This window comes from Desmodus rotundus, chromosome 9, assembly GCF_022682495.2.
Source record: "Desmodus rotundus isolate HL8 chromosome 9, HLdesRot8A.1, whole genome shotgun sequence".
In the NCBI taxonomy this organism is placed as follows: domain Eukaryota; kingdom Metazoa; phylum Chordata; class Mammalia; order Chiroptera; family Phyllostomidae; genus Desmodus; species Desmodus rotundus.
In genome coordinates, this window is record NC_071395.1 from 38,992,616 (window position 1) to 39,018,654 (window position 26,039).

The 26,039-nt window shown below is 52.8% G+C and overlaps 1 protein-coding gene and 1 pseudogene across 1 annotated transcript in view; both read right to left on the reverse strand.

Moving 5' to 3' along the window:
- The window catches only part of MATK (megakaryocyte-associated tyrosine kinase), a 47,772-nt gene extending 23,863 nt beyond the window's left edge, over positions 1-23,909 (reverse strand). Inside the window, 9 exon segments of the mRNA XM_071219179.1 lie at positions 3,324-3,377; positions 3,379-3,504; positions 18,620-18,706; positions 18,708-18,812; positions 18,814-19,145; positions 19,263-19,484; positions 20,068-20,182; positions 20,872-21,109; positions 22,607-23,909. Coding sequence (XP_071075280.1) covers positions 3,324-3,377; positions 3,379-3,504; positions 18,620-18,706; positions 18,708-18,812; positions 18,814-19,145; positions 19,263-19,484; positions 20,068-20,182; positions 20,872-21,109; positions 22,607-22,662 — 1,335 coding nt within the window. The 5' untranslated portion in view covers positions 22,663-23,909.
- A 95-nt stretch (positions 23,910-24,004) lies between these two features.
- On the reverse strand, positions 24,005-25,064 carry LOC112312265 (myosin light polypeptide 6-like; annotated as a pseudogene).
- Positions 25,065-26,039: the final 975 nt, after the last annotated feature.

Sequence of the window (26,039 nt, forward strand, 5' to 3'; positions counted from 1 at the left end):
CGTTTTTTCTTTCTTACTGTTATTGCTTCCAGGATATTCTCATATCATTCTAGGACACCTGGCTTACTTAGGTCACATGGTGGGTCTCAGGTTTCACTTTTACCCATAAATATCCCCAGGGATCTCCTAGTGGCAGGGGTGTGCCTTTGAAGAGGGGTTAGAAGCTGCCCTCCCAGCAACCGCCAGCCCAGGGCGTGGACCCCTGAGTGAGGCTGACGGGCTCCTGGGGGTCACAGTCACAGAGGGCTATCTGTGTCTCCTCGTCTTCCCAGGCAGCCTCCAGGTAGCAGCCACAGGGGTTAACATAGGCTAACATTCCCAGCCCCCGCCTGGTATGTTTGAGCGAGCCCTCGCTGGGCCTTCAGCTAGAATTTAATGGTGTGGTTCTTTGCCCCCTATATTGATTTTTTAGATAACTACTTATAACAACTGATAATGGCTTTCCATTAATAGTCAAAGGTTCTCCTCTTTAAAAATGTGTGTTAAAATTAATTGATTTAAAGAAAAATGTTGGCAGTTGGTGGCTCTCAGACAACAATCGTGAAGGGAGTTCAAGAATGAATGGAGCCCTGACCCACGTGGCTTGGTTGGTTGGTTATTGGTCTGCAGAGGAAAGGTCGCTGGTTTGATTCCCAGTCACAGTATATGCCTGGGTTGTGGGTTTGGTCCCTGGTTGGGGCACGCAGGAGAGACAACCAATGTGTCTCCCACACATGGATGTTTTTCTCCCTCTCTTTCTACCCATTTCCCCTCTCTCTAAAAATAAATAAAATTTTTATTTAAAAAAAAGGAATGAATTAATGGAATTTGAAAACTGGTCCTAGGGGCAGTTCCAGAAGGTTCCATGGCTCAGTGAGACCCAGGGTGCCTCCCTGTTGGCTGGCCTTCACCGTGTGGTGGTGATTCAAGGCCCTTGCTGCCCTCTGGCCTGGCCCGGCACCCCTTCCCACTCTCTCAGGCAATGCCAATATGCCTTACACCCCCTGACACCTGTGTCCCACATGAGCTGTGTCGGGACCAGCAGGGTCTGCTGTGACCTCTGCTGTGGCCTCTGCCATGGTCAGATGGACGATGTGAGCTCCTGGGCACCTGGCACAGTCAGTTTCCCCTGGGCAGGGCGTAGGTGTCTGCACAGGCCCGGAGGCAAGGGAGGGGCATGGTGCTGTATAGGGAGGGTCCAGGAGCATACTCACAGCCCAGTTCTGAGCCCACCTGACACTCTGTCACCAGTTTGCTTCCTCCACTGCCGCAGGCCCAGCTCCTATCTGACCAATGGCATCCAGGGCTAACAGAAGTGCCAGAAGGCCGCACCCCCAACCCTCTACCCCTGCCCAGGGCAGAGTCAGATGCTTCCCTAAGCCACCTGAGAGTGTGTGGACGGGGGGTGGACCGAAGGGCCCGGCTGCACCTCTGTCCGTGGAGGGGTCCTCTCGCATTAGGGACGAGGTGACAGACACAGTGACCCGTATTCTGGGCTCCTCACAAGATGAGATGATGATGTTGGCTTCTGGGTCAGAGGAGACCTCGTACTTGTCCTCTGTCACCATCTGTGAGGTGCAAACACAACACAAGGCCAAGTCACTCCAGCTGAGAGACAGGAGCAAACAGCAAGGACGCGTCAAGTTGCAGGCCCCGTGCCAGGCGTCTGGAGCCTCCATGGAACTGAGACATAGCCCCGCCTCCCAGAAGTACACACATATAGAAATGCCTATAGAAGCCCTGGCTGAGTAGCTCATTTGGTTAGAGCATCATCCCAATACACCAAGATTGTGGGTTTAACTCCTGGTTGGGGCACATGCAAGAACCAACCAAGGAATGCATAGAGAAGTGGAACAACAAATGAATGTTTCTCTCTCTTTCTCTCCCTTCTTCTCTCTAAAATCAATCACTAAAAATTTAGCCTTGGCTGGTGTAGCTCAGTGGATTGAGCACAGGTTGCAAACCAAAGGGTCGCTGGTTTGGTTCCCAGTCAGAGCACATGCCTGGGTTGTGGGCCAGGTCCCCAGTAGGGGGCGCATGAGAGGCAACCACATACTGACGTTGATTCTCCCTCTCTTTCTCCTTCCCTTCCCCTCTGTCTAAAAATAAATAAAATCTTTTTTAAAATGTAAAAAACAAATGCATATAGGTGACAAACCTAGCCTATAAGGTGCCTTCATATGTAAAGAATGCCCTTAACAAAGATAATAATAATAATAATAATAATAATAATAATAATAATAATAAACCAGCTGTTAACAGAACAGATAGTTGGAAGAAAAGGAAACAGAAGTGTCCCTTTTTCACAATGCCACAGATGACCCCCACAGTAAAAGAGAAGCAAATTAAAACTATAATGAGGTGCCATCATCACCTATGAGAAGGACGAAACTCGAAGCCTGCAAGCAGCTGGGCGGGCAAATCCGTGCATCTTCCCAACTGCTGGTGGAAGCTGACCTGGCAACACTCACCAGGAGCCCCAGGCTCGTGCCTCCGACCTGGAGACTCTGCCCTAGGATGAGCTCCCACACGGGTGGAGCGGCGTGTGCGCAAGCTTATTTACTCAGCGCAGCCTCAGTGGTGGTGCATAGCACTGGAAACGACCCGAATGTCCTCAGAGGGACACACACCTCCCTCTTCCTGTTGGACACGACTTGCTCCTCCCCGGTGCTCTCACCTGGCATCAGGCTTTAATTCCCTCACAGGAGATAAACTAGCTTTAGCCTGCTGTGTGTATGTCTGTCTGTCCGCTCCGGACCGGGCGGGAGCCCGGGGGTGGTCTGGGTCTGCGCCCTGGCTCACTAAGCCATAGGAGGAGCAATGCAGAATTTTCTGGGGGACAGGAAGAAGCCGCCCCAGGACCGACCGTTTTAACCTAAGATGCTCAATGTGAACCGGGACGCGGTCTCACTGCCCCCGGCTGTCCTGAGAAAAGCGCTGTGACGACAGCATAGGGACTGCTCCCCGAAAAAACCCAACTGGCCTCCCACGATCAATCTTGCCTCGCGACTTGCGAGGCGCCCCTGTCTGCATGCACTGAGTCTCCCCATGCTGTCACCGCATGGCCTTTTAAACGGGCGGTTCGCGTGCTCGCGGCGGGACGTTTACATTTTCCCCCTTGCCCTGAACTCGCTTCATGCAGAGACCCTGATGTCCCCACTTCTTTCTCCTTGCAACTGTTTATAAAACAAGCCAACAAGCCAACCACTAGTTTCTATCTAATAATGACCACCTCTCTTGTTTCTTCAAACCCTGTGAAGCGAAGTCATCCCTGTCAGGGGGCCTGAGGGCCCTTGAGGGAGGGAGGCGGGCAGTCCCACCCCTCCCCACCTCCGGGAGGCAGCTGCCCTTACCCGGAGTTGCTGGGGCAGCTGCCCAGTGACCCTCTGCAGCAGGGCGCGGGTGGGCTTCTGGGAGCAGAGCAGGATCAGCTGCACGTTCCTGTCTCCCTGAAGGAGCAGGCCTTTCCCCAGGAGGCCGACCCGCACCACACCTTTCAGGACGCGAGCAGAGGGGCTGGCTCCGCTGTGGAGACAAATCACAGATGCGAGTGTGAGAAGAGGCGGCAGGGAGAAGGGGAGCCTGCGGCTCTGCCTTGGGTCTGGGGTGTCAGCAGCTTGCTGGGCCCTCTGTGCCTCAGCTTCCTCATCTGTGAAAAGGCCCTTTCCGAGCCCCATTTCTCAGAATGCACTTGACGAAAGGAGACATGAGAAGATACATTTGAGAAAAGCACTGGGAACCACAATGAGTATATTACATGTGGTCAGTAAGGGCTGGTGGTTGTTACTACTTCCTGCTAAAGTGCATTCTGAAAAAGGCCAATGATGACCTCCCCCGTGACCCCCCGTCCACAGCCAGCTGGTGCCACCCTGGTCAGCCTGTGGGTTTGGGCACTTTCTAGGCTGTCCCTGGGGTTGTTTTACCCCAACCGGGACGCTCTGCAAGCAGATCTGTCAGAGGGCTCAGGCCTCGGCGCCCTAAGGGAGACCCCTGCTGCAGGTCAGGGCCAGCCTTCTGCGGAGCATCTGCCCCGCGTCTGACCTCCTGGCCCTGGCCCTCTGCAGGACAGGGACACCCAAGTTCACTCCCTGGCCAGAGGCGCACAGCCCAACCCACTGGTCCTCCTTGCCACCCCCTCTTCCGCCACTGCCTCTTGGGCCTTGTGCTCTAGCCCAGTGATTTTCAACCTTTTTCATCTCATGGCACACATGAACTAATTAGTAAAATTCTGTGGCACATGAAAAAAAATTTTTTTTGCCACTCTGACAAAAAAGTAGGTATAATTTTGGTTGATTTACAATAATAATAATTATTATTACCTACCCTTTTTGCTCCAAAGTGACTTTTTAAAGAAAATCAGGTGCCTATACTTGTACATAAGGATTTCTGGTACCGAAAGTTACCAATCAGATACAACCTTGTTACGTGACGTGACCAGTTAGATGCAGCTCTATCATGTGACCTGTACACGAATATTTAGGGTTCAAGACAGGGCATTCCCGCCGGGCGGCTATTGTTGTGCTGGCTGTTGTCTTTTTTTTATTTACAATCTAAGGGAGAAGTCAGTGTCCCCGACTAAACAGTCAGGTACTGCACGGTTTAAAAATCCTGGCGGCGCACTGGTTGCAAGTCGCTGCTTTGGCCCAAGCCCCTTCCTATTTCCCTCCAGCCCCATGAGGCTCAGTCCTCTGCCCCAGCTCCCAGGACTGGTGCGTGGGGTGCCCTCGCATGAGGGTGTTGAGAGCTAGACAATTATAAGCATTGCTAAGCAGAAAACCTCTTGAAGGTCACTAGAATGGATAAGGAAGAGAAACAAATCGTCATCCGAAATAAGCTTATCAACAGGAGACAGACAGATAGTTCCTCCTGAACCCAGAGCAAAACTCCTCCAGAGCTCAGAGCTATGCAGAGATAACAGCAACTCCCGCTTTTGTAACTTGCTTGCTTCTCACTGTATAAAAGAGCTAGCCTGTGAGCGTTCGGCGCGGCTCTCATCTGCAGCTCTTCAGAGCACCGTGTCTCCGGGACACATCGAGAGTCCGCCCCTGAGCAGGTTAAAAGAATTGGCCATTAAAGTAACATCTCTGAAAATGTCCTGAAAGTCTCCGAACATCTGTTTCTTGCATCAGTGGGTGCAACAAGGGGTCTCCACACAAATGTCCCAGCCTCTGCTCCAGAAGCTGCCACCTTCTCCTGCTCCTCTCTAATCACCGCTTTGTTTTCTTTGGGACATTTTTTTTTACATTAAAAACGTTTTATAATATAATAACACATTATCACTGGCATATCCCAGAGATGCTTGTACATCTCAAGTTGTATTTGTAATCATGAATGTCATTGGCAACTACAGATAGTCAAGCACCAATATATCATTATTATCATTATTTTTTTTAATGGGGGAAGCCATCACTTTTTTTTTTTACCTTGAGGGGAAAGGAGGAAGAAAGGGACAGAATATTTGTGACATTTCTAAGGATAGGAGATAACCTTTTTTTAAACATTTTTTATTGATTGATTTTAGAGAGAGAGAGGAAGCGGGGAGAGAGAAACATCAATTTGTTGTTCCACTTATTTATACATTCATTGGTTGATTCCTGTATGTGTCCTGACCAGGGACTGAACTCACAACCCTGGCGCATCAGGACAAAGCTCCAGCTAACTAAGCTAGCTGGCCAGGGCAGGAGATAACCTTTTTATAAAAACCATGTTAACATACTCTTATCCTTTTGGGGACCACAGAGCTCTAAAGCCCAAGGCCCGAGGGGACCTGACTCTGGAGGCCGCTGGCAAAATCCAGAGCTGGGACGTCTGGATTAGGGGGCAAGGACCAGAGTCTGCAAGTGAGACTCATAAAGGCAGAGAAAGCAGAAAACAGAGGGTGGGGGAACCTGCGGAAATACAGACTTAGAAGTTTGTCAACCAATTTGAATCCCAATTCACACAACCTATAAAACAGGAAAACCAACCCCAGAACACCAAATAAGCACGTTATGGTGTCCACGGGACAACGGGAAATTTCAACACTGACTGGATATTTGATGGTGTTAAAGAACTGCTGTTAATTTTTTTTAAAGTATGATAATGGCACTATGGTTTTGTTAAATAAAGAGTCCTTAATATTTAGAGATAGGTACTCAGCAAATACTTAGTAAAGAAACACTATGATGTCTGATAGGATCTCCTTTTCACCTCCGTGGAGGGGCGGGGAGGAAGGGCTGAGAGGTCAAGTGCAATCGTGGGAGCTGGTCACGGTTTAGTAACGCTCACACAGCGTTCATGACAATTGTACTGTTCCCTCAACGTTTGTGCACGTCAGAGGATTTCCATAATAAAAGTTTTAAAACACAAACACTAAAATCCTCTTTCCAATGGTTAAATAAATAATGGGACACCCACAGGATGGTTTATTATGTTGCCATGAAAAAAACACATTTCCATGTTTTTTAAAAATAATGTAAAGGCCATGTCGACTTCCTGCCCTGACACATGGGAAGGCTGCTTCCACGTCCACACTGGGGGAAGCTGGGGGAGGGTCCGAGGACCCTCTCTGTGCTCTTTTGTCATGAGTCCATAATTATTTCAAAATAAAAAGTTAAAAAACAAATAAAAAGAAAAACAAGTGTACAGGGAAAATACTGGAGGGAACTTCAAAACATTAAGTGAGGGCGAGGTTTTTGTTCAGAAAACCTGAATGCAGATTCCAATGATGTGGCACCCTTTCTGTCTGCGGTACCAGACGTCTCTGGGTAGCTTCCTCGCAATCAGCCCCTCTGCACGAGGCTCAGAGGCTCAGAGGCTGCAGCGAGTAGGGCTGCAGGCAGTGTCACGCCTCATGGCCAGACCATCTTTCCCACTTGTAAGCAAGCACAAAGGCCCAGGTAAACCTCAGAGTTGGGATGGCTCCATCTTTCAAAGACTTCTCCCATCAGACTTTGCAGTCCTGTGGTTTGGATTCATGAGGGCACCAGGGGAGAGCTGAGAAAAATGTCTTCTTGGCACCCTTGCTTTCCCTACCAGGTGGGTGAGGAAGGCTTACTTTCCCAAGTAGATGCAACCTATTGGGAAGTTTGCATGCTTAAGCTGAGGGGCTAGTTCATTTTATCCTGACACTTTGTAACTCACAGTGGTATGTGTTCTTTTCCTGGGACCGAACACTACGAACACTACGGTGAAAGGAAACTAAAGTGGAATCAGCCAGACACAAAAGGACAAATACTGCATAATTCCACTTACATGAAATGGCCAGAACAGGCCAAGCCACAGAGAGAGGAAGTGGAAATGACGGTGCCTGAGGCTGGGGCAGGGGGCGGGGCATTTACAAGGACAAACTTCTATTTTAGGTGACGCAAAAGTCCTAGAAATAGATAAGTGGTGGGTGATGGTTGCACAGCCTTGCGAATGGACTTGGTGCCACTGTACTGTACGCATCAAAATGGTTAAGATGGTAAACTTTGTGCTGTGAGTATTTCACCACAATAAAAAGCAATAAAAATTTAAAAAGGCAATAAAAAAGAAGTCACCCAGAGAGAAAGTACTTGGAAGAGCTAGCTGCCTCCGGAATTACTTCAGCTGGGTGGGGGCTCCTCACAGGGCCCAGGAGCACAGGGCCTGGAGTGACCAGTCAGGCCAGCCCTAAGGGGCAGCCTCTGCTCCGGGAGGGGAGGGATCAGGGTACAAGCACACTGTCTCCCTTTTGCAGAGGAGCAAACAGAGGTGGTTCCTGTTTCGTGAACTACGATTATCGATGCACCTTTGGTGAAAAAAGTAAATTCTGGTATTGGAACAGCAGCTCTCCCCAGCTGGGACTAAAACTCCCTTTGAACCTCAGGGCTGCAGCCCTGACACTAGAGATTCAGTGAATACGCGGCCCACGGGCTGGAAAGTCCCTGCTCCTGCAGAGGCTCTAAGCCAATGAGGGGAGGAGCCGCCTCTGCCCCTCCTGGCAACCACATCCTGTGAGTACACCTGCCTCCTCCAAGTCACCCTCTGGGCCTGGGGAAATGAGGGTGACCTCCATTACCTGCGCTCACCGCCCTCCTGCTCCGGGCTTCCGGACTTCTCCTCCGCCAGTGTGTCGGACACCAGCTTGAGGGCGCGCTCCGAGTGGGACACAGCCTTCTGGACAGCCAGGAGCTCCTCCTCTGTGGGGTAGATGGTGGCGTGCTTACACAAGACGTGGCGGTCGTCCCTGGACTCTGGCCGCTGTGTGGGCTGCAGGGAAAGGTGCACATGTTACAGTGGGCTAAGAGGTCCCGGGGACCCAGTGGGCAGGGGACAGGAGGAGTGTCGGCTCTGCAGAGCTGCAGCACAGGCAGCAGGAGGCCATGAGGAGTGGAGCCAGGCTGAGGAATGACGTGTACCCACGGGTGGTGACCCAGTGAGGACTCCAGGGCCTCCCCTGAGGGCTACAGGAAGCTCAGGGCTGAGGGGGGCTGGGGGGCTCCCCTGTAGTGACACTCTTACATTTCCAAGTCAGAGGCTTTTCTGCCAACCCAGTGGGTCTGTTCCCCAGCAAGGTGCAGGTCAAAGGTTCCCATCCAACCATGGCCTGTGTAGACAGACAGACACCTGAGGACCCCAGAGATGTGACAAGTGGGGCCTCAGGAAACTAAAGGGACTGCTGTGGTGGGCGGAGGGGCCAGGGCCTGGAGCTCCCATTGGTGACCAGCGATAAGAGATAGGCACCTGTTAGGGGTCTTGATACAAAGTCTTACTCCTCATTCCTGGAAGATTCAGGTCTTTCGAGCACAATGTGAGAAAATTACCCACCCCGTGGTGCCAGTGACATGGGAGGCATCTCGGCACAAGACCACCACCTACCAGAGGTGTGGCAGCAGGCACCCCTGGCCTGCTCACCAGGGGAGGAGGGTGCTGGCTCGATGGGGAGTGTCCCGGGTGTTCATCCTGGGCCTGTGGCTTCTCCTCCAGCTGCTTCCTGCACAGGTCGTAGCGCCTGTGGGAAGCAAGAAAACAAGGAGCTGTCAGCAGCTGCAGGACCCTGGGCTTGGCACATCAGCGCCAGCAGTATGTGAAAGCCATATAGCTCCTGCTGCCTGGTCCTCGGGCTGAGCCAGGCTGAGGCTCCAGGACCACTGAGGAAATGTAGCAGCTGAGTGGGACCCCATAAGAGCCCATGAAGAGCTTCTGTGCAAACACTTGCATATGCCAGGGAGACCAAGGTTCCAAGGGCCAGGAGGACACAGGCCAGAGAAGCTGCTAGGGAGGGAGAAGCCAGCTTAAGTGGCCACAGCCCCCAAGTCTATCCCAGGCCTCACTCCCCAACTCAGAGGCTGCTTTGGATCTTCCGTGAATTGGATACCGTGTCACGAAGTGCTTTGGAATAGCTCTAGGGGATGAAGGAGGATGATGACAAACCATCCCTGCAGTCAGGAAGGGTCAGGGGCCCAGGGCCACAGGAGGTGAGAGGACACAAGGGGTTAGATGACATGGGGAATCAGGCCCGAGAGTGCCTGTGCACAGGGGCCGGGCTGGCTAGCTCTGAAAGTCTCCATGTCCCCACAAGTGCCGTGTCCTCTGCCCACTATGCAGCTCATGAGCATCTAGGTTCCGAGGCTTAGAAGACAGAGCCAATGCCCCCACAACTCAAGCGAGTGAGCGAGTGAGCAGACAGACATTTAGTTCTCAGAGCTGCCCTGGGGGCGGAGGGTAGTCAGGAGGGTGAGGGGAAGGGACCCCGTGCCTCATCTCTGCGTGCCAGCGCCGCAGCACCTCCAGCCGCTTCCTGGTCAGCTGCTTCTGCTTCCTCTTCCTCTCCTCCAGAAGCTTCCAGACTCTGTTGCTGAGCTTGATAGAGATCGGAAGGTCAGGATCGACTTTTCTCTGGAGAAGAAAGGAAGGGCTGTAAGACCTGAGGTCATCACTTGACGAGAGTGCTGGGGCATCTCGGGGACACAGGGACAGGCCCCCTCTGCTGTGAGATAGCAGTGGGTTTCAATCCCCCAGAGTCTTAACACTCCTCGTCCCCAAAAGCACTGGCAGGAAAGGGAACTAGCTTGAGGGACAAGACAGGGCTGACATGCAGAGAGACAGACGTGCCAGTGAAAGCAGAACCCTGTCCACGTATCCGACAGGGGAGCCATAGGGGTTGCAACACCACTGGTGAGTAATTGTTGACCATCGTGCAATAGTCACCAAAAGCTCAATGACAAATACTCATTCCCAATCAAAATAATTCAGGGGAAACACCATTTGTGTGAAATCCAGCTATATATATATATATATATTTCAAATAGCATGGCAATTCATTTGCTCAAGTTGGTTTTTAGCACTTAATACCTTCATTCAGAAAGCGCAGTGGTACTTGGGGTGGGGAACGCACAATGCTATATATAGACACTGTATTACAGAATTGTACACCTGAAACCTACATGATTTGTTAACCAACGTCACCCCCAAAATTCAGTTAAAAAAAGAAAGTGTAGTGTTGTCTAAGGATTTTTCATTGGCAGAAACAACCCGGGCGTCCATCAACAGGTGAACAGATACACAACAGATGTCCACCCACACACTGGAATATTACTCAGCCATAAAAAGGAAGGAAGCTTTGATACTCCTTACAACGTGGATGAACCTCAATGCTTAATGAGAGAAGCCAGACCCAGAAGGCCACATCGTATGTGACTCACTGATGTGAAATGTCTAGAATTGGCAAGTCCACAGAAACAAAGTGGGTTCGTGGTTTTTAAAAAGGGCTTAAGGGGTTGGAACGAGGACCGACTGCTAATGGGGTTGAGCTCCTTTTTGGGGTGATGCGGATGTTCTGGAATTAGAGAGGTGAAGGCTGCCCAACTCTGTGCATACGGTAAGAGCCTGTCACTGCGCCGTCTGTGCCCGCTGACTCTGAGATGTGTGAATGACATCTCAATGAAACAACTAAAAAGAAAGGAAATACCTGGAAGCCACCGCTTACTGCCCTGAGGAGAGTCACGCGTGGGCTCTGCACAAGCATACTGGAGGCCCAGAGTCAGGCGTGTTTAAACACACGCATGTGCACAGGTGCCCTCGGGTTGAGCCCAGGGTGTTGGAGGGCCCACGGGAGCTCCTTGGCCACACAAAACCTCCCCTTGGGTGGGAGAGGGAGCCCCTGCTGGTGCTGGAAGGCTCTTGGCACTGGAAGCCCCAGGGTCCCTGGGGATGGCTCAGCCTGGACAGCCCCACACCCTCTGCAGCAGCGGCCCCTCAAGTCACGACTTCTCAGCACCAGGGCCCCGGCCTCACTCCAGCTCACACACTTTCCTGTGCTGGTGCCTGTATGCCTCCCCGCAGGGACACAGTTCAGCCAGAGCACAGCACGCCCCAGCTCAGCTAGCACAGGCCAGCCTGGGAAACAGGCAGAGGCCCCAGAAAAGAAGAACGTGTGTCAGATGTGAACAAACAATACCCAGTGTCTGGGGAAAGAGGCAATATCCGCGAGTCTGGTTTTGTGTGCCCATCCACGACCTGACCATGTGCCTGAGCACCTCCGCTGGCAACAACTAAGCATCCATCTGCAACAGATGAAATCAGCTGGCAAGTGCAAGCCCATGTTCTCTGCTCTGGCCCTCCAGGCAGTGGCAATGCAGGGCCGGATGTGGCTTGAGAGGCTCAGGGGGTGTGAAGCTCCTGTCAAAGCTCTGTCTCCCAGAGGGGAAAAATGTGTTTTGAGACATGGAGCAAGATGTAGAAATCATGGAAGTTCTTACACACACACACACACACACACACACACCCCTAACCCTGAGCTAATCGAGACCCGGCAAGGCTCACCTTATACTGCAGCCGATGCCGCCGCCCCCTGACGTGCATGTCCCTGGCGTTGGGGTCGTTGAAGCTGCACTCACAGAGCTTGCAATAGAACCGGATCACTTTGCCTTCGTTGTTGCATACCTGAGACACAAAGCTCAGCCAAGTGCTGGCCCCTGAGGAAGGGCTCCTCCCGCCACCCTGCAAGGGCACTGGGCCTTCCTAGGTGGCCCAAAACAATGACAGCAAAGCCTCTGAGGCCAGCGTGCTGGCTTCCTGTCCGCTGAGCTCTCCCAAAGGGCGGCTTTCAACGAGCCTCCCATGCTGAGCTCACCTCTGCCACCATCTGGCGCTCTTTCTCCTCCCGTTCAGCCACCGCTGGCCCATGCCCTGCCCTGTGGTGGACCCGCCTCGCCTTCTCCATTTTTGCCCACCATGTGCCCTTCTCTTTTTTGCTGCATTTTCTATGGACCTCATCTTCTTAATTTTTAAATGATGGGTCTGTAGCACAGGAGTCCTATCTGGTGGAGTATTTTGCACAGGACAAAACAAGATGCTGAACTGGTTGCAAACACAAAATTGAAAAGAAATGCTGATGCTCACACTTCCTTTTAGCCACACGCAGTCTTTAGACGAACTCCGGAAGGCTGGCAACTAAGGGAGCAGCCAGCAGAAGCTCCAGAACTTGAGTTCTGGAAGGCTGTTTAAGATAAGCCTGCAGGGCCTCCGCTCAGGCTCCAGGTGATGGCCCTGCGGGGCGCACGTGGGCTCCTAATGCTCCTGGAATCACGTGCCTCAGCATGACGCTCAGCAAGAAATGCCTCTGCCTGCTTCAGGCCTTCCAAGATCTGAAACCTAGCACCTGCCCCTTCCAGCAAGCTCCAGACAACTCGCTGAGGTCTGCCGGGGTGATGGGTGTGTACATGTGGAATGGAGAACTGGACTGGGGACACGAAACTTGACCCTGGCCCTTCCCCCTAGAACCCAGAGATGAAGCGGGGCACACACCGAGGGCCTGAGGGCGAGGTGGTTGCCAGCGGAGTTACCTCTTCCACGTAGCCTGGGCCCACTGGCTGCGAGTCACAGTGGCTTCCAGAAGCTTCCACAGAGCCTCCTTGGGTGGGCGGTTGTCCCGGCCTCTTTGATTTCAGGTGTGCCAGTTTGCCCTCCAGGGGTCTGCAGCCTGCTGCCTTCAGCTCAGGAGGCCCTGGAAGAACGGCGGCACTTACAACCTGCTCCGTCCAGAAACCACAGCCGGCTCTCCCTCAGCCCCTTTCACCCCTGCATGACGTCAGCCAGTCGGATGCAGGGTCCTGCAAGACTGCTGTTGGTCAGCTTAGGGCACGGCTGAGAGAACAAGGCCCACACAGAGCTCGGTGCCAATCTGAATGCATCCATAGAGGGCCCCGGCTGTAGGCCCCCAACTGAGGAAACCCCCAGCGGACTCTGTTGCCCTTCCTTAATCAACAGGGAGCCATCAGGTGGACCAAGGGTCACAGGCAGCCCAGCCCCATTAGACAAATCCATAGTGGGAGGGGGCTGTTTCTTTGTTGTCAAAACTGCTGTATGATTTTATCTTTGGTATCATGTGATTATTCAAAACATAGTACTGCTGATGCTAAAAATAAAACAAGCCCCCTCCCACAAAAAAGCAGGGGAGTGAAGAGCAGAGATGGTTGGAGACCTGGCTTTGAATCCTGCCTCCACCACTTATGGAGTGGCCTGGGTCGGGTACTTCCCCTCCCCTCACCTCAGTTCTCCCATCTGCAAACTGGGATCAATGATAAAATCTACCGTAAAGACTCACGGAGGGCATGCCAGGCAATGCGTGTGCAGCAGGTGTGGGTGAGTGCCTGACAGCCAGTTCTGGTTATGACCCATCCAGCATGTGTCACGCGGCAACCGTTCCTTCCCTCAGGTACTGGCTGGTGTGTCCCACCCCCGATGGAAGCAGGAAGAGAGGTGGGGCTGCAAGGAGACCACCAAAACCTCCCAGGACCCGCACAACTGTGAGAGCCCAGTGTGCCCAACATGAGCACCGGGGTGTGCAGGAGCCTGCTCCCACCATGTGGGAGGACGTAGCCCAGGGAATTCTCCAGGCCTAGGGTGGCGCTTCAGAGAACCCACAGCATCTGAGTCTGTCCCAACCTCCAGGGAAGAAATGGTGCCGTCATCCCATTGGTTCCACCAAGGTTTCAGGGCAATGGTCTCCTATCAAAAGTTCAGAAGGTGTGGACCAGAGGCAGCGGGGCACCCGCTGCCTGGCAGGAATATGGGAGAGAAGGCATGCCCCCTTTACACCCTGGGCCCCAGGCATAGCTTAGTCCCTCCCGAGAAGATACGCTCACTCACACACACAAGTTAACTGGCCAAACACTTCTCTGAACCTGGAGTCTGTTGAGCTGGGGCACCGCACGAGGTCTGTGAACCGCAGCAACACATACCCGTGCACTTGGCCTTTGAGACCACTGGTCTCTTGGGCAGCTCTAGTCCGCCAGGGGTGTGCATGCTGGAGCCAGCAGGTTCCACGGGCTTGGCTGAGGTCACAGGGGGGCTCTCAGTGGTGAGGGGGGCCGGCTTGCTGGTGCAGGCGGTCTGGACTGAGCTGGAGTTCCCTGGCACGGGTTCTATGGTGGGGATGGGCTTCCCCAATTTGGTATGCAGCTTGAAGACCTGGAACAGCCCCAGGTTCCCCTGTCAGGACCAACTGCAGGCCTGACTGACCTTCTTCCAGAGGAAGGAGAGCACCTCGGTGAGTGTGGGAGGGCTGGCAACCTGTGGAAGTGAGAGCCGGTGGTCCTGTCCCAGGCCCCAGGGACCCTGCCCACTTCTCAGCAACCAAGCTCTCTCAAGCACCACTGCCTCTGGAAGGCCTTCCTACACTGTCTCCTGCTTCTAGGCCCTTACTAGGCATGCACACATGGGCCCCACATAATACAAAAGTACCCTGTGCTGGCTAACGGTGACTTCACGCCTCCAAACTCCACTGCCTTGTGCTGCAAGACAGGGACGTTCTCTGCATCCCAAGCACCAACTCGGTGCCCACCCCTGATGAGGACACAGAATGTGTGCATGGATACGTGGATGGGGCCACGTGTGTATCTGTCCATAGACACATGTCTACGTTCTGTAGGAACACATGTACACCTAGGGTCCAGTAATACCCCATCCTCAATATCCTCCACGTTACTATTTTAACTTTATTAATTTTGTTTTTAAAAAGCATGACCCCACATGGAATATACTGTCCGATCTCATCAATGTTCAAACTCTTATTCATGTAAACATCTAAACATGCCTAATGCCAAGAACAGTTTCTCAGGGGCCTGGGTACGAGCCCTGCATGGCTTCATGCTTTTGTCCAGAGGCAGGCAGGGCTTGTATAGCTGGGAGGTGTTGGTTTCTAAGGACACATGGGCCCTAGAGGGAAAGCTCCTCTCATCGGTGCCCGCTCTGATGCATTGGCTGCCCCTCTGGGGCCCGAGTGTGGAAAGCCGGGCTGCTCCCGGGGCTGCCCTGCCTAAGCCTGTGCGGGCATCCTACCTTCTGGTGCTTGGCCCCCCGGATATGGGCGGCATAGGCCTCTGCCCCAGTGCAGGACACATCGCAAAGGCCGCAGTACAGCTGCGCCCGCACCCCACATGGGCTGCCGTTGGACTGGGTGCCCATCTTCTCAGCTGCCTCCTTCTTTTTGTGCTTTTGCCCTTCCAGGTGCTCGCGGTAGGTCTGCGGGCAGAGAGTGAGGGTGGCCTGAGGGGGGCGTGCGCTCACTGGCACCGCAGCGTCCCCAGCAGTTCGCCAGCAGGGTGTGCATGAACCTGGGCAGAAAACACAGGCCCCCAGCCCCAGCCCTCCACTCAGGCACCTCTTTATTAAGCCCAGTCAACAGACTCAGATGCTCGACTTGAAAGACATCAGGTTTCTTTTTCTTCTCTTTTTTCTTTTCTTTTTTTTAAATATATTTATTGATTATGCTATTACAGTTGTCCCATTTCCCTCCCCACTCCACTCCATCCTGCCCACCCCCCTCCTTCCCACATTCCCCCCTCATAGTTCATGTCCATGGGTCATACTTATAAGTTCTTTGGCTTCTACATTTCCTACACTATTTTTACCCTCCCCCTGTCTATTTTCTACCTATCATCTATGCTACTTATTCTCTGTACCTTTCCCCTTCTCCCCCTCCCACTCCCTTATTGACAACCCTCATGTTCTAGTTGTTTGCCTAGTTTGCTCTCATTTTTGTTTTATGTGTGGCCGTTAATAACTGTGAGTTTGCTGTCATTTTTACTGTTCCTATTTTTGATCTTCTTTTTCTTAGGTAACTCCCTTTAACATTTCATATAAGGGCTTGGTGATGATGAGCTTCTTTAACTTGACCTTATCTGAGAAGCATTTTATCTTCCCTTCCATTCTAAATGATAGTTTTGCTGGATACAGTAATCTTGGATGTAGGTCCTTGCGTTTAATCTTGGGTAATGTAATTATGATGTGCCTTGTTGTGTTCCTCCTTGGGTCCAGCTTCTTTGGGACTCTCTGAGCTTCCTGGACTTCCCGGAAGTCTATTTCCTTTGCCAGATCGGGGAAGTTCTCCATTATTTGTTCAAATAAGTTTTCAATTTTTTGTTCTTCCTCTTCTCCTTCTGGCACCCCTATAATTCGGATGTTGGAACGTTTCAAGGTGTCCTGGAGGTTCCTAAGCCTCTCCTCATTTTTCCAAGTTCTTGTTTCTTCATTCTTTTCTGGTTGGATGTTTGTTTCTTCCTTCTGGTCCATACCATTGATTTGAGTCCCAGTTTCCTTCTCATCACTATTGGTTCCCTGTACATTTTCCTTTGTTTCTCTTAGCATAGGCTTCATTTTTTCATCTGTTTTTCGAACAGATTCAACCAAGTCTGTGAGCATATTGATAACCAGTGCTTTGAACTGTGCATCCGATAGGTTGGCTATCTCTTCGTCGCTTAGTTGTATTTTTTCTGGAGCTTTGAAGTGTTCTGTCATTTGGGCCATTTTTTGTTTGTTTGTTTGTCTTGGCGCGTCTGTTACTTTAAGGGGCGGAGCCTTAGGTGTTCACTGGGGCGGGGTAATGCTGGTCGCTGCGCTGTGACGCTGGACGTGGGGGAGGGGCTGAGTGGGAGCAATGGCGCCCGCTTCACTCTCCTCCGGATTTCAATCTTTCACTCCGATACCCACAATCAAACTGGGCCACTCTGGTGCTGGTTCCCAAGTAAGTGGGCCTGTGCACACTCTAGGCCCCTGTGGGTCTCTCCAACAACCTCTCCTGTGAGGCTGGGAGTCTCTCCTGCTGCCGCCCCTACCCCTAGGGGCGCTTTCAATCAGAGGTTTGAGGCTTTATTTCCCCGAGCTGGAGCCCTGGGTTGCGCGGTCTGCTTCTCTGCCCGCCGTTCGTCCAGTTTATCTGTGGGCGAATGTGGTGCCGCAGGGTGCTACCCGCCACTCTGCCTGCCCCACTCTCCACCACTCTGAGTCCGGCCCTCTGGGTTTATCTGTGCAAATGTGGGGCCGCAGGGTCTGCTAGTGCTCGGACTGCCTGCCCCTTTCGTCCCACACTCCGCCAGTCTCAGTCCCGCCACGGCCACGCGAGTCCTCTCCACCCCGGTGCCCGGCTCCGCCCCTCCTACCAGTCTGGATGAATGGTTATTTTCTATTTTCTTGGTGTCGGTCCCCCTTGCTGTTCAATTCTCTGTCAGTTCTGGTTGTGCGAGGAGGCGCAGTGTGTCTACCTACGCCGCCATCTTGGTTCCTCCAATCCTCTTTTTTCTTTTTTCTCTAAAAATCAATGAGTTTCTTAAGCCAACATCCTCAAAGGATCACACATTTGGTTTTGAGGGTTACTCTGAAAGAAAGTTCTAACTTTTCAGAATCTGACTTCAGAAACCAAGCAAGGACACACGCTACACTTCCTGTTAGAAAACTGCTAGTACCGAGGGGCTGCACACCAGAGAGGCCTCGCGGGTCACAGACCTGCTCGTGCGCGCCCTGGGCCCAACATATCTGACTGCATCTGGCAAATGGCCGGGCTCTTGGGTGGCGTCCCAGACTCCTCTCCTGGAACCTGGAGACAAGGTTCTCTACAGCAAACACGCATGAAGTGGGCCCACTGAACCAGTGCCCTCTGCCTGCGGCCACAGACAACATTCATGGAATAAAAAAACCTCTGGAAAATACACAAGGCAGCACAGGCTGGGGGCAGATGGGAGGCAGGGGCAGGAGTGGGAGGTACTTCCAGGAAGGTAGGAATACTGTGAACATTGTACCTAAGCAACAGGGCTTACCCCCCTCCCCCGCACGTACAAGTGAATATGAGTAAGGGGGGTATCTGAATAAAAGCGGACCATATCAATCCAACACAACACCCTGGCTACAATTCGCAAACTGTTACCATTGGGGGAAGCTGGGGGAAGGGCACACGGGGCCGACCTGCAATATTTGTTTCAACTACATGTGAACCTATAACCATCTCAATAAAAATTCTAATTAAAAAATGCTATTAAATATTAGCAGAACTGGGAATAACAAGAATTGACCCTTCCAAGCTGCATCAAGGACATGTCACATGCTATGCAGAGTGGTGGTGCTCAGGCAGACCCTGTCCCACAGGGAGACTGAGGCTCAGAGAGGCTGTGACACCTGCTGGGGGGCTGGTGTGGCAGGGCCGGGCTATGAGCCGGGAGGTCAGCTCTGGAGCCCACACTCCTTCTACTGAGACTACACGCACCCGTGCTCACCCGTGCCCCTTGTCGTCCGCCTGTGGCCCTGCCCAAGCAGCCTTGCAGCAGAGGCGCACCACAACTAGCCGTGTCTGCCTGGGCCCTCGCTGCGCAAGGAGGGAGCGCTGGCTGCCTCTCCTACCCCAAATCAAGAGAAGCCCGCCTGCCTTGGAGTTCAAGATCACCCTTCTGTGGCCAACACTCAGTGCCTTGCTGCTCTCATTTCTCCCACTCAACCACCAACAGGACAATCGACAGGGTAATTCTGACCCACACTTGACATTGCAAGATTAATAACAGGCTTCTTTCGGGCAGGCCATGATCCTGACCTCTAGTAGGCCACAGGGCACAAGGGAGGGGCAGGAAGGTGGTGGAGCCTGCCAGGCTTTGGGCATGGGGTGCTGACCTGGGCACCGGCACAGCTGATCTTGCAGAGGTCACAGTAGTGAAGTGGGGGCTGCCTGGGCCCGTCCTTGGGTTTCAGCAGCCTGGTGGGAACCGATGGCTTCTTGGTGAAGCTGCCAGCAGAACTGGCTCTGGAGCTGTTCCCTGAGGCACCACATGGGGACAAGTCCTCAGGCTTTGGGGGTGGAGGTGGAGGGGGTGGAGGCAGCATCTGTGGGGGGAGCAGTGGAGGATAGTAAGAACCGGCTGCTGGGTACACCGACATGTAACAGCTCGGATAGCTTGGTCCTAAGAAGCAGAGAGAAGAATGAGAGGGAAATGGGTTAGTTTCAAGGACAGTGTTTATTTTGGCTGCAGAGTAACCAGCTTCGCCTGCTTTGATGCTCGGGGAAACCACTGCCTCACCTGTGTACAGGGTGGAGGCAAAGCTGTAGGAGGATGAGGACGAGGTGTAGGAAGGCAGGGTGGACATGAAGACAGAGGGCTGCTGGATGCTGGACGCTGGGGAGTGGGTGTAACTGGAGGATGGGATGCTGGCTGGCTGTGCTGACGTAGTAGTGGGCGCCTGTTGTAGGGGCTGCGCTTGGCTGTACCCACCGCTGGGCTGACAGTAAGCTCCTTTGGCCTCTGGAGAGCAAGCACAGTCCCTCTGAAGTCACACTTCACCCCTGTCCCCAGGGAGCATAGAGTGACAGTCACGCTCCTTATTCCCACCGCAACCAGCCTCCCCAGCTGCCAGAGCAAACACAGGCCCCCACTTGTGGATGAGCCCAAGGCACAATTGGCCGTGGACCACCCCCTGCCCCGAGGTCTAGGCCTCAGCTGAAGGCTGTAACCCCAGAGGCCTCCGATCCTGAGCTCTGATCCCAGCTGGGAGTCACCGATGACCTGTGCCCACCAATCCTTTCCAGACTCTTCTTCCTCTGTGTCATGAATGTAGCGGGTGTGTATTCAGTGTGTTCCTTATCTCTTCTAAGATACAAATCCTCAGCAGAACTTAACCCTTTCCACCCTGGGAAGGCTCCCCTGGAAAACACTGTGACCTCCATTTTAACCTTTCTCTCTCACACACACAGGCCCCTCGTTGAAAAGACAGCCCTGACCTCTACCTTACTGCAGGCTTTCCTGTGAATCTGGAGTGTTTAAACATGACTTTAATGCAGTGACTCCTGTGCCCTTGCTCCCACCCTCTGACCCTGCAGAGACCCACCTGGCTGGCGGAGCAGGGCCCTGGCAGGGAGCTGAGGCTGGCCCACAGCAGGCAGGTGATACTGTTGGTTCTCGTAGCTGCTGATGGCTGTCAGTGGTTCATGGCCATAACTGTTCTACAAGAGGGTTTCCGCAGGAGACGCAGAAGGCAGAGAGAAAGGGTGAGTCCTCACTCGCCCCACACACAGGCAGGGGGTTCTCAAGGATCTGGGTGCTGTGCCAAGGGCAGCAGGGAGCACGGCTGGATTTTGGTTCATAGTAGGGTTTGGGCTGTTGGTAGATCAGGGACTATGAGGCGGCAAGGACAGAAACACAGAGGTCAGGAGGCTTTGGGAGGGGGCAGAAGCATGAGAGGGATGGTATGGATGGAGAAGTCGAAGGCCTTGGAGAAACAATGGCAAGAGAGGGAGAGGACAGAGCCAAAGTGTGAAGCTTGGCTACCCAGGTGGCCTGTGGTGTCACATACTGACCCAACCAGGGACAATCTGTGGGTGGCAGAGGCTGGAGGGGTGGGGGATGGACCACGTGCAGCCTGGGGTGCTTTGGCAACTCCAAGTGGAAATACAGCGGCCAGATCTGTGCCCTAGAGCTCCAAGGTAGGGAAAGTGGCATCATCCACAACAGAAGGGCCCCGGAAGGAGAAGCCCATCCCCAGTCACCTCTACGGAGAGGGACAGGGGCAAGAGGAGGGCGAAGGTGCGTCCCGGACTGTCTGCTAGTACAGGCTGCCCACATCAATGCCATTCGATGCCGTCCATGTTGTCCAGGAGGGACAGGTGCTAGTCAGAGAAAGGTGGGCTGATACCTGGTAGGAGGAAGCAGTGGTGGGGGTGGGGGTGGGCTCCGGGAGTCCGCTGCCGTAATCAAAGTCCTGGATGGAGTGGGGCTGGTACCCGCCATATCCTGCTGGGCTGCCGGCCCGGGGTGGCTGGGTGGCCGTGGGGGTAAATGGCAGGGGCCCGGTAGGGCCCGTTCCAGGCGTGGGGTGGGAGGTGAAGCTGGCTCCAGAGGCCGGGAGGGGGAACGCCGTGGGAGGCTGAGCGCTAGAAGCACAACAAACACAAGAGTGTGGCTGCGTTACATGGAGCTCTGTGGAGAACTTGAGCACTTAAACCACTGCCATCAGCGGCTTCAGGTGCCCACGTTCACACGGCACCTTTCGGTGACGAGTTCTGAGTGCTCTTCAGGAACAAACACAATCTCCCGACAGCCCTGTGAGGTAGGGACCACCGTCGCCCTGTTTTACGGAAGAGGAAACTGAGGCATGGTTAGTGGCAAAGTCAGGCCTGAATCATTTGAAGACTTCTCAGTTCATTTACAAAAGTGGTAGTCTTTTTTTCCCCTCCCACCATCAAGATTCCACAAAGAAAGTTGAACTTCAATGGTATTTTTAAACCAAAGGACAAGTGGATCCACCCGATTATTAAAATATGGAAGATTGGTTACCACTAAACTAAAAACTTTACTACCGGCAATGAGCCTTTATTGACGCCCTGTGCTGTGGGAAGCACAGCTCTGAGGCTTGTCTACATCATCTCGTTCATGCCTCACCACCTGCAGAGACGGTGCCTGCGCCACACATCCACCCATCTGTCCGTCTGTCCGCGCTGTCTAGCTGAGGAAGCTCCCGGAGGGTCACTGACACATGTCAGTGCTTGATTTAAACCCAGGTCTTTCTGACTCCAGCGCCCCGGGCTCTGCTGAGCATCAGCCATCAGTAGGTAGTCCTTGAATTTAAAAGCCCATTTGTTGGGAAGGGCACCGTCAAAGACTTTAGCCCAATACCGGTAAGAGTCATATAAGAAAATTCTGAAACATATCCCTCTCAAATAAGGGGGCTACTGTATTGTATTTCACTTTTTGCCATCTTGATTTAAAATGTTAAAATATTTAGATACATAGTATATAGGCTTCCATTTCTACTTTTACCCTGAGCCTCTCAAACTTAAAGGCTGATTATTTATTTGCTTGAATGTATCACAATTCATTGGCCTAGCTTCCTAATGGTAGACATTTATATATTAGTTATCTATTGCTGAGTTAAAAATTACCCCCAACCCTGGCCCGGTGGTTCAGTTGACTGGAGCATCATACCATACGCCAAAATGTTGTGGGTTCGATTCCCGGTCAGAGCACATACCTAGATTGTGGGTTTGGTCGCTGGTTGGGGTGCATGCAGAAGGCAACTGATAGATGTTTTTCCTTCCCCCTCCCTTTCCCCTTATCTCTCCCTCTCCCCGTCTCTCCTTTTCTACCTCTCCCCACCCCCATCTCTCTGCCTTCTCCTAAAAAAATCAGTGAACATACCCTCAGGTAAGGACTAAAAAACATATTATCCCCGCCTTAGCTCAGTGGATTGAGCACCAGCCTGTGAACCAAAAGGTCACCAGTTTGGTTCCCAGTCAGGGCACATGCCTGGGTTGCAGGCCAGGCCCTTGGTTGGTGGCGTGCGAGAGGCAATCAATCAATGTTTCTCCCACACATTGATGTTTCTCTCCCTCTCTGTAAAAACAAATAAATAAAATCTTTTAAAAAATTACCCCCAATAAAAAGGCTTCAAACAATAACAACTGTTTATCATCTCCACAGTTTCCATTCTGCACGTCGGGAATTCAGGACTGCCGTGGTGGGCTCTGGCTCAGGATCTTTAAGAGGCTGCCATGAAGCCGCTGGTGGGCTCCGTCACCTGAAATCTCAACTGGGAGGTGGGATGTGGTTCCCAGATGTTCCTCCCCAAGCAAGAGCACACCAGGTAGAAGCTGTCCTTGTTATGACCCAGCCTCAGACATCACGTGGCATAAGTTCTGCCACATTCCATTAGAAGTGAATCACTAATCCAATCCACACTCAAGGGGAGAGGATCCAGCCCCACCTTTTGAAGGGAGGAGCATCAAAGAATTTGTGTGAGCTTTGCAGCAGTGGCAGTATTGTACCGAATGGGGTTTATCTGAGGTACAGTTACTACTAATTGGAGAGAGAAAAGAATTTGTGGACTTATTTTTAAACCACTACATGTTATTTCCAATTTTCTGCTGTTAAAGTAACACTGCAAGGTATGGCCGGTGAAGTTCTACATGGGCTGTCTCGTGCCAGCCCCCTCTCATGGCTTCTCGTCCAGCCTCGGTGCCACACCACCCACTCCAAATGGGCACAGACGAGAGGACTGGGACCATGCTGGCTGGCTTAGATCCCTCAGGATTCACCCTGGAGCTGGGGCCACCCTCTCCTAAATCACACAGGAGTCTGGACCCAACCCAAACTGGCAAGGGAAGGGATGGACACTGGGACAACACCAAAGGCCATGCCACTACAGCCACCGGAAGGCTCAGCAAGGCAGTCTGGTCTGCCCAAGCTGCAAGGGCAGGGGCACTCAGTCCAAGCGTGAGCACAAACCTGGGGCTCTCTGGACTGAGACCTGTGCCGCTGCTGCATGAGCCACCAGAACTGCCAGTGACCTGAGCAGCTGGCTCTGTGGAGGGTCCCTTCTGCTCCGGCTTCCTCACATGCGGACGGCCTCCACCTCCAGCAGGGTTTCCCATCTGTTCCTGAATCCCTGGCCCATGAAGTGGTGTCAACCAAGGGCACAGAAGCAAGCATCTCTTGGGGTGGGAAGGGTGTCTCCTCCTTCAGCCGACTAGGGCTCTGAGGAAGTAGAGACAGCCCCACCTTGCTTTCCCCACCTTGCTCCCACGGTGACCTGCCTCAGGTCAAAAGCATTGTCTTCACCTGGAGCAGGGCCCCACCTAAGGAAACCAATGGAGGTGGATGGTTAATGCCCTTGTCCCACACCAAGGAAGAACATGCATGTGTATGTATGTATGTGTGTGTGTGTGTACACACACACACACAGTGTATTTAGTCTAGGGCAGGGGCAGGGTTTCTGGATCTAGGCATTGCTGACACTGGGCCAGATCATTCTCTGCGGTGGAGCCATCCTGGGCACTGTGGAGAGATGAGCAGCATCAGTGGCCTCTACCCACCTGATGTCAGGAACACCCCCACAGATGTCCCCACTGTCCAGTTGAGAAAGGCTGATGTAGGACAAGCTCATCCCAGGACACCAGCTGGGCAGCATCATAGGCTGGTTTACGCCTGGTCCAGATCCTAATCCGGAAGGATCACGAGGACACTGTGAGCTGCCTCTGACAGCATATTTCCAAGTGTAAATATAAAAGGACATGTTTTTGTGGTATATGACCCTGAATGGTGGTGTTATGCACACTGAAGTCTGAAGACCACTGAGCTAGATTAAAGGGAGGGATGGAAGGAGATGCAGCTGGCTAGGCATCCAAGCCATCATGCTTTGACATAATTCTGAGGCTGCAGTGTAGTAACTTGGTGTTCAGCATGCCTGCAGGGTGACGCCTACTGGTGTGTGTGTCTGTTTGTTCAGGGCACAGAGGGCAAGTTTATTTGGTGAATGCTGGTGGCAAACATCATTCAAGAGATACAAGCTGGGGAAAGCGCTGCGACAAGAGACCTAGGAAGCCTTCAGGGCTCCATGCGGTCTCCCACCGGGGAAGGCACAGGGCAATGGGCACACTGGGAGCAACACCCAGCCATTCAGCACTGAGCAGACAAGCTCTTCAGAGCCGATGCAACCATGCCGCATTGAACTCTGCCACCAGCTCCTCTGCTTCTTCCTCTGTCATGTTCTCGGCCAGCGTGATGGAACGTGTCAGATGTCAGCACCCATGACAGTGATGCTCCCTTCCTTGTCAAACACCACCCTAAGGCCTTTGACATACTCCTCACAGGTGCCCTTGACCTTCTTGGCCAGTCTGCAACATAGGCTCAAAGTGCCCACCTTCACATTCACCGCATCACTCTTGGGGTTCCCCAGGACTCCTAAGCACCTCAGCATGGGTGGGGTTCTGACCCAGGGCTCTGACCACATCCCCACACTGGCTGTACAGGACCTTGCCCTCTCCTGGTTGGTCAAATAGTTGGAAGGCCTCCTTGAACTCTGAGGGTTTGGTCCTCAGTGAAGTCACACATCTGACTGCTCGGCTCTGCTGAAACTTCCTGTAGTTATGGCCCCTACTGGTTTTATGAAATGCCACAGCTGTGAGCAGAGGCTGTGAGGAGTATAGGGTCATGGTCAACATCAGCTTTCAGTTCAGTGTGGGACAGTGAAATGCCCTTGACCTCACCACAGTTCACCCCTGGAGCACCTCTCCACTGCGAACAGTGAGATATGCCACCTGGTGGAAGTATGGATGTGCTGACAGACCAGCAGGTAAGAGGAGGACCCCTGTCCCTGCGGCTGGGAGGATGAGTGAGATTCCAAAGGGTTAGGGCTCAACCCGGGCAGAGAAAAGGGCCTGGCAGAGACACTGGAGTGGGAGGAAGGCACGAGGCACACAGGGAAACTATCCTGTGTGCTGAGGGACAGAGGATGTGTGGATAACAAAAAGGTGGAGGGTGGGCTTTGGGGCTCTCAGATGCTAGGCTGAATCCAGGTTTCATCTAGTAGCAACAGCGAGTCACCAAGAAGACTCTTGCCAAGTTCTGAGCTGTTTTAGGATGCTAAGATGGGGCTATGGACTAAGTCGTGCCATCCTCACTTCATTGAAGCCCTAATTCCCAATGTGTTTGGAGGTGGGAGCTTTAAAGAGGTATAGATAAATGAGGTCATAGGGGTGGGGTCCTAATCCTATAGGATGGGCATCTTTGGATGTGCGTGCGGTGGGAAGACCACATGAGGACATAAGGAGAAGGCACCCTCCACAAGTCAAGGAGAGACAGAAATCAGCCCTGCCAGAACCTTGAACCTTGATCTTGGGCTTCCAGCCTCCAGAACTGGGAGAAATAAATTTGTTGTTTAAGCCACCCAGACTGTGATATTTTGGTATGAAAACCCATGCTACCCAATACAAATAATGGCTGTTTAGGGGAGAAGCTGAGGGCAAGGACTGCTAGCAGACATGAGACACGCAGGGGCCTCAAACAGAATGGCGGACATGGGGAGAG